The sequence below is a fragment of the Haplochromis burtoni genome, unplaced genomic scaffold (genome assembly GCF_018398535.1).
Source record: "Haplochromis burtoni strain Fernald_Lab_line unplaced genomic scaffold, NCSU_Asbu1 Contig_32, whole genome shotgun sequence".
NCBI classification, from domain to species: domain Eukaryota; kingdom Metazoa; phylum Chordata; class Actinopteri; order Cichliformes; family Cichlidae; genus Haplochromis; species Haplochromis burtoni.
The window spans coordinates 2,160,445-2,168,092 of NW_024582393.1; the positions used below are offsets into that span (position 1 = coordinate 2,160,445).

Here is a 7,648-nt window from a genome sequence, read left to right on the forward strand (position 1 = left end):
ACAGGTTCCATTTAGATTTTAATAGTGTTAAAGTTCTGTGTATAGTACAACATATCAAAAAAAATAAAAATAAATATTAGATATCTCAACTTTGATGGTGCCGTGTGACTCTGTAATATCCAGTTATATTCTTTAACTTCTTTAGACTCTGGTAGTTTTCCCTGCAGGAGATGAAACAAACAGCTACTGGCTGGAAGAGTTTCCTTGCCTTCCCTGCAGAGACTCTGCTGGTAATGGGTGATTGCCTACTGAAGTATATGACATTACGTCCAAGGTGGGCAAGGTGGGGAGGGAGGGAACAATAGATTGATGGAGTAGTGAGTGCAGGGGGTTGGGCATTTGTGATTAGCTTTGAGTTGATCCCTCTGGAGCAGATGGTGAATGGTGGCTTACCTAGATGCCTTGAATCCCAGGAGTTAACGGTAGCATGTGTCCATGTGGAAGGAGTAACACCGAAGTTGAGGAAGGAAGAAAGAAAGCCTCATGAGAAAAAACTGCAGGAAGACAGGTAAGGAACATTTTCTGTTAGTGACTGACTTTGTGTTCGGAAATGTCACTGTGAACAGAGAAGGGCTCCTTATCGAAGGAATTCCTGGTTAAGATTCATATACTGGTTAGTAGGTGATGATGAATACCTCATTTTCATCCATCTAGAAACTTGTATGGTATTTGTAAAACCTGTGGTGAATAGGGTGATTACTGTCCCCTTATCTGTTCTGCCTTACACTGTTGGCCCTATCAAAGACTTTATTTAAACACAAAATATTATAATAGATATAATGTGCAAATGTCTTGAGTCACCCCTCATTTCTTTATATCTAACATGTGGAAACATAAATGGAAATACGGTTTAAAAGGCAAAAACAGTACAATTCTAACTAGCTTGAAAGTTAATATTTGGTATGACCACCTTTATTCTTCAATACAGCCTGAATTCTCTTCTTCAGGCTTCTTCTTTGAGTTATCTTCAGGAATAGTTCACCAGGCCTAGAAGTGCAATCAAAGCTCTTTTTGGATGTTGTTAATATTGAGGTCAAAGCTCTGGGGAAACCAATCCATGATTAATAGTGAGCCATTTTGTGTTTTTCTTTCCAGGTATGCTTTTACTGCATTGGGAGTATGTTTGGGATCATTCTCATAATGCTTTTCAAATGGTATTGCATGGTGGATCAAAATCTGATGACACTTTTCGGCACTGATAATTCCATCAGTTTTGACAAGAGCCCGAAAGCATGACAGAGCCTCCACCATTTAAGCTGTAAGGCTTGTTGTATCTCTTACAGGTAGAAATCTGTACATATTAATGATGATTTGAACCAAAAATTTACAATTGCCACTGATTTTGCTCACAGTTCTTGTATAATTTGGCACACCTCAGCCTCTTCTCCCCATCCCTGGATTCTAAATTGCTTCTTGACACCCATCCTTCCACTGTTGAGGATTCAGTGAACAGTAGGCCAACTGATGCGTCTCTTGAGTTCTGTGTCAGGTGGATTTAGTGGATCTTGTGTGTGTGAATGTGAGAGTGAATGAATAATGGAATTGTAAAGCGCTTTGGGTGCCTTGAAAAGCGCTATATAAATCCAATCCATTATTATTATTATTATTATCTTATCTCTTAAGAACATGACTTCCAAATATCGTTCATCTGCTCTAGATAGTTTTTAGGCCTTCCACTTTTCCTCCACTTGTTCAATTTGTATATTAGTGTTAAGTGGCTTAGCTCTTAAAATAATCAGGTACAAGGACTGGTTTCAGTATAAGTAAAAACAAGCCACTGTCTAAAGATCTTCAGAAAGCATGAAGAATTATTGCTAAAGACCACTTTAAATAAAAATTCCAAGAACGTCTGGCTTCGTGGAAGCAATAAATGAAGGGTGGCTCCAGACTTTTGTACAGCACTGAAGGAAGTCTGGTCTCTTATGAAGTCTAACATTAACCATCCTCCCTAGCCTGAGATCACAACTGGATGCCACATCATGTTGCAGAGCACAGCTGCCATTGCACTGCTGCTTTGCGTGCAGTCTCTGCATGGCTCCGCTCTCCCTGCCGTGTCGTCCTATGAGTTCACTGCCTATAGGATGCAACAGTACAACCTGGGACAGCATAAGTATGGTAAGTTCAGACACACCTATATATTATAAAAAAAGAAAAATGACAAATCTGTAGCATAAAATTGCTTCTAAATTTAAAGTCTTGCTTGTTTTTTGTTTGACCTTAAATGTGCCATATGATGCATATTCAAGCTTTGGTGCTGAAAGGATATTTTGAAATCAGTATGTTCCAGGAAGAGAGTTTGTCTGTGCTAAACTCAAATTATAGTTTAACCTGGGTGCTCATGAAACCACTACAAATCTGGTAACCAATTTTAGAGCATTTTATAGGAATATAGGAAAAACTGGATAATTATATAGAACCTATTCTGAGCATAAATTATGTTTCAAATTCTAAGGAAACCATTTTCAGTGTATTTTTTTTAAAAAATGTGCAGATTAGCTGGAAAGCCGAGGCAAGGTCTTCCAACAGGATTTTTTTTAACCTAAAAATTACAGCTGACTGAGGGAACTAATATTTCTTGACCACTGAGAGCTTGTGGTCACTGCCACTGGAAACAGATTGGTTTGCTAAAGGCTTTTTTTCTGTGTAACAAAACAGGAAGAGGAAGCTGCGTTTAAAGTAGAGTTTCTATGTTGCCCAAGTTGGTATTTATGTATCATTTGCCTTCTCTTGTCTCGTCCGCCGAGGCTGTCGTGGAGCCATTGTTGTTGCGGAGGCACGCTCAGCAGAAGAGCCGTCGCTAACCCGCCGCTGTGTGATAATGAAGGTGGAAGACTTCACTACAGAAAAATACTCCGAGGCCCAACGACAAAATGCAGCTGCCATCCTGATCCTGCTGCCCCAAAATATCTCCAGTATCCCTCACAATGCAGTAGAGGTAATAAATTATAATACTTAAAAGCATTCATTCTGTTATAGACACATCACTCAATTACTAAGGAAATCAGAAGAAAACAGGATTATAAGGAGGATATTAAGAAGATATTAAGAAACTCAAGATTACAATTGTTTCTCTGCCCTTTGGTTGAAGTAAAGCATTTTGTCTCTCAGTCATTTATGGTGAGTGAAAGCGAGACCTTGCTTAAGGAGACCCTCATGCCAGTGTATGTGGCACCTGAGGATGAACAGCTGCTCTGCATGTATGAGGAGGTGAAACAGGCTGCAGCCACCCGGACATCATCCATTTTTGTCAGAGGTAAGTGATACAACAACGAGATACATGCAAATGCTTAATGGTGGTTGTTTGGACTAATGCCCGGGGAAAACTAAAAAGAAAGTTATGGTATTACTCACGGTTCTGGTGCATTTCTTCTTTTGTTGACAGTCCTCCGCAGTATGGTCACGGCTACAGCTTTTCAGATTTTAGTGATCAACAATGCCCCAATTAAGGCCACCACTGACAATGCTATAATCACACTGGAGGTGAGTTTGGGACCCAATAATTCCCCATAGAGGAATAAAATTGATTAGATCATCCAATATCAGTTAAACAATTTTCAATCTGCTTGCAAATGCACTTTGGTTCTGTGATATATGCCTGGGGATGTTTATTTCAGGGAGTTCTTCTAGGAGCAGTAGAGGATGCACCCACTATAGTCATCGCAGCCCACTATGACTCTTATGGGCTTGCCCCTGTGAGTCAAATCGTAAAACACCTCTAAAATTAGGTGTAAATTTTAGCAGATAGAGTATCAGACTGTGCTCGAACCGTAAATGGATATGTGTGTGTGCGCATTTTACAGTGGTTGTCTTATGGAGCAGACTCAAATGCCGGTGGTGTCACAATCCTAATTGAGTTGGCCCGTCTCTTCCAAAAACTCTACAGTAGTCCCAGAACCAGACCACAGTAAGTTCCAATTCATTGTAAGATTACAAAGCAAAGGCAAAGTTAATAAATGTATCTACAAAGCAGATGAACACGCAGCAATTCCAATGAATTTTCCTGCTGTGCCTGTCTTTGAACAAGATAATATGCTGCTGGATAAAAATACTGTATTCTGTATGGAGGAAGTATACACTGAAAAGTAAAACAGGAAAGGAAAATTAGGGCCTCGTTACTCACTACTCAGGGACCACACCTATCTTCAAACTTAGCTTTCATTGTAACCTCAGCTGGACTGTGAAAGCTTTTGTAATTGCATGGCTCTAATGATGTTGCTTTGAGTGACTGATAGTGATCGGAAATACCCTTGAGGAAAACTAACAGCCAGTGCAGGTCAGTTATAGTTAATAAGTTAAGCTGTTGAATAATTTTGTTTTTTTTGTGTGTGTATGTGTGTGTTTTAGATTTAATTTAATGTTCTCCTTGACCGGAGGAGGAAAATACAATTTCCTTGGAACAAAGAGGTGGATTGAAGAGAATTTGGACCACGCTGGTGAGTTTTCAGCTTTGCCACTCACTGAACATGAGTGGGCTGTGTGCTGTATGTGCTAATGTGAATTAAAACACAAAATGTCAGGTTTTTAAAGCTAAATATATTTTCCATACAGAGTCCAGCCTTCTCCATGACAATGTGGCATTTGTCCTGTGCTTGGATACACTGGCCAACGGCGATGAGCTGTACATGCACGTCTCCCGCCCTCCTAAACCCGACACGCCAATGCAGTCTTTCATCCAACAACTGGAGGAGGTAACCAGCGGAGCTGTTTCTACACGTGCAAGAAAAGCAACCAGATCTCACCAGTCTTAGTCATTTGTGCAAATATCTTATTTAATTGCCCTCCAGGTGGTTTCCTCCAGATTTCCCTGGGTGAAGGTGGGGTTGGTTCATAAAAAGATCAATCTTGTGGAGTCTACTGTAGCCTGGGAGCATGAGCGCTACAGCCTACGCAGGATCCTGGGCTTCACTCTGTCTCATCTGGAAGATCCTAAATCTGAACTTCGTGGCTCTATGCTAGACACCATGCAAGTTTTGTTTATGGATATTATTATTAGTAGTATTTGAAAGCATTGAGGCCCAGGTTGTTTGCCCCTATACACCACAATAGTGTATTTTAAGTAAAAGAATTAATGTGTGAATAAAGTCAGCTTTTCAGCTTTTACAAAAGGTTTACACCGACAGACATTTATTTATATATCCAGTCCTTCAGTTTCAGAGGCTCAAAATTAATTAGACAATACACTGACAAGCAGTCTCATAGCCAGCTGAGGACTGTTCCCTTGCTTTTCATGACTAATGAAGCAGATATAATATCTCAGTTTGACTCAAAGCGTTCAATTTGTTTTATAGTGTTTCACTGTAATTTTTAATATAAGACTCAGAGCGATATCAGTGGAGGTGAGGGATGCCATCATTAGGCTGAAAAATTCAGAACTAACTATCATAGAGAGAACGCACAGTATATTCTTAAAAAGGCGTGGGTCTGTGGTTTAGTTAGACCAAAAAAGGCAGCTAAAGTACATGATCACAGAATTATTTCCATGGTTAAGACAACTTCACAATATCTAACCAAGTCAAGAACCCTTTTGAGGAGATAGATCATGGATCAATCTACAATCTAAAGAAGCCTTTGGGATGGAAGTACAGAGGGTGAAAATCATTGGTTATAATAAAGAAAAGGGAGGCCAGATTACTCTTTGTCAGAAAACATCTGAAACATCTGAGCCTACCCAGTTGTGTGGGAAAAAAGTCTTTTGACAGATGAATGAAAGTCGAACTTGTCCCAGAATTATGGGAAGAGAGAAGTGCAGAGATGGATAGAAACAGCTCGTAATCTGAAGCATCTGTTAAACATTGTGGAATCAATGTTATAGCATAGGCACGTGTGGGAGACGTTGGAACTGGGTCACTATTGTTTATTGATGATGTCACTGCTCATGTAAGCAGCAGGATGAATTTGGAAGTGTACAGGGCTATACTCTCAACTTAGATTCAGCCAAATGCTGCAAAACTCATTGTTCACAGTTCAGCTAGGCAGATTTTTATCATGTAAAACCCTCTGAATCAAAGTTGAAAGCCTGCACTTCAAACACGTCTTGATTGTTTGATTTAAAATCCACCACGGTGGTGTACGTAAGCAAAAATACAAAACTGTGTTTTTGTCCAACAGATTGTTGAGTCAAGTGTATTTTCACAGGGCATTAAAAGATATTTACTCATGTGACTATCACCTCTAGGTCAAAAGTGGATTTCCGGAAACTTAAGCGAAATGGCATCATCATAGCAGAAGCGCTGGCCCGCTACATGTACAATCTCTCTGACAAGGTGACTGAATGCATGAAAACACAGCATACTGAAAATATAATAAAAAATTTTCATTACGTCAGCATTGCTTTAAAATAGCCATGTTAATGTGTCATAACTGTGTGTTTATTTTTCACAAGGGTTCACCAAAGGATGTGCAAGTTTTCAAGGGCCAGCTGGTAAGTTCCCAGTTATTTTGATTGGTATGTACAGAGAAGTGCTGACCTCTGGTGTTAGTTTAGAGACATGACACAGTGTTTGAGTCTTTCAGCAGCTTATTCCTCATGATCATCTGAAGGTTAGGGATGGATCACTGAGGTTATTTATTCAAACATGTTTTAATGTCATTTCTTAAAGATTTATATCTACATGTAACTGAAAAAGTCTAAACAGAGTCTATTTTTTAAATCATAAGAACTGATGCATGCAGAGTAGAAGCTGAGTTTTGTGTGATTTCTTTTTTCCCCTCTGCAAAACCCACATCCAAATCTGTAATTCAGGACATTCAGGACAGTCGTATCTCCAGTTTGATGTCCTTCCTGACATCAGTCCCTCGGGCTACTCAGCTGCTGGATAAGGAACCCAGTCATATCTTGCTGGTCAACTCACTGGAGCACGAATTCAAGCGCTATCTGCAGCAAGTCCACAGACACACCTTCCGACAGGACAAGAGGTAAAAAAATACAGCTATCTGAGTAGAAAGAACATCTTTTCAATCCAATCGGTCATACCACGACAACAATAATAATGATCAACAACATTTCTTCCTGCAGGGATCCTGATATTACCTTCTTTGATCAAATGAGCCAACCAATAGTCATGTACAGGTAGATATTGGTATTATTATATCTGTTTTTAAATTTTTTAAATTTTAAACTCTAATGTGCATTTTTTAATTCAGAGTGAAGCCTGCAGCCTTTGATCTGTTCCTGGGAGGCTGCATTGCTGCTTACCTGGGTATTGTTTACTACGCAATCCAGGTGTGTTAATGCACTCTTTGACGTCCATATTATATTATCTAATCATACTGTATTCCATATTTCCATGTAACTGCACTGTTTACAAGGAACTGTAGACAGTGCAGCTACAGCACTGTTTATTCGTCATTCTGCGTAGTCTAAAAGCACTACCAGTTTAAAATAACCTATTCTTTCTCTTTTAACAGAATTTCGGTTTTCTCTACACAAAACTAAAAGCAGCAGTTAAAACTAAGCACCACTGAATCCACTACGACTACGACCACCGACTCCATGACAAGCGCTTTGAAGTCAGCTCTGCACATGTTGGACATTTGCTGGGTGTGCAGCAGGAAGCCTCTTTGCATGATCACATGCATCTCATATAAAGTGGGAATTTATTTTGAAATGTAAATTTTTTGTTTGTTTGTTTGTTTTTTAAAAAAAAAA

The 7,648-nt window shown here is 39.4% G+C and overlaps 1 protein-coding gene across 1 annotated transcript; it reads left to right on the plus strand.

Annotated features, from left to right (window-relative positions):
• The first annotated feature begins 351 nt into the window (after window positions 1-351).
• Window positions 352-7,640, plus strand: zgc:109965 (Nicalin-1-like). The gene is made up of 16 exons (XM_005918636.3): window positions 352-508; window positions 1,953-2,115; window positions 2,745-2,935; window positions 3,109-3,253; window positions 3,383-3,480; window positions 3,615-3,692; window positions 3,801-3,904; window positions 4,345-4,433; window positions 4,549-4,688; window positions 4,785-4,963; window positions 6,176-6,263; window positions 6,383-6,421; window positions 6,743-6,915; window positions 7,016-7,069; window positions 7,144-7,222; window positions 7,408-7,640. Exons 2-16 carry the CDS (start codon window positions 1,980-1,982, stop codon window positions 7,462-7,464), a joined length of 1,650 nt encoding a protein of 549 aa, XP_005918698.1. The 5' UTR covers window positions 352-508; window positions 1,953-1,979; the 3' UTR covers window positions 7,465-7,640.
• The last annotated feature ends 8 nt before the right edge of the window (window positions 7,641-7,648 follow it).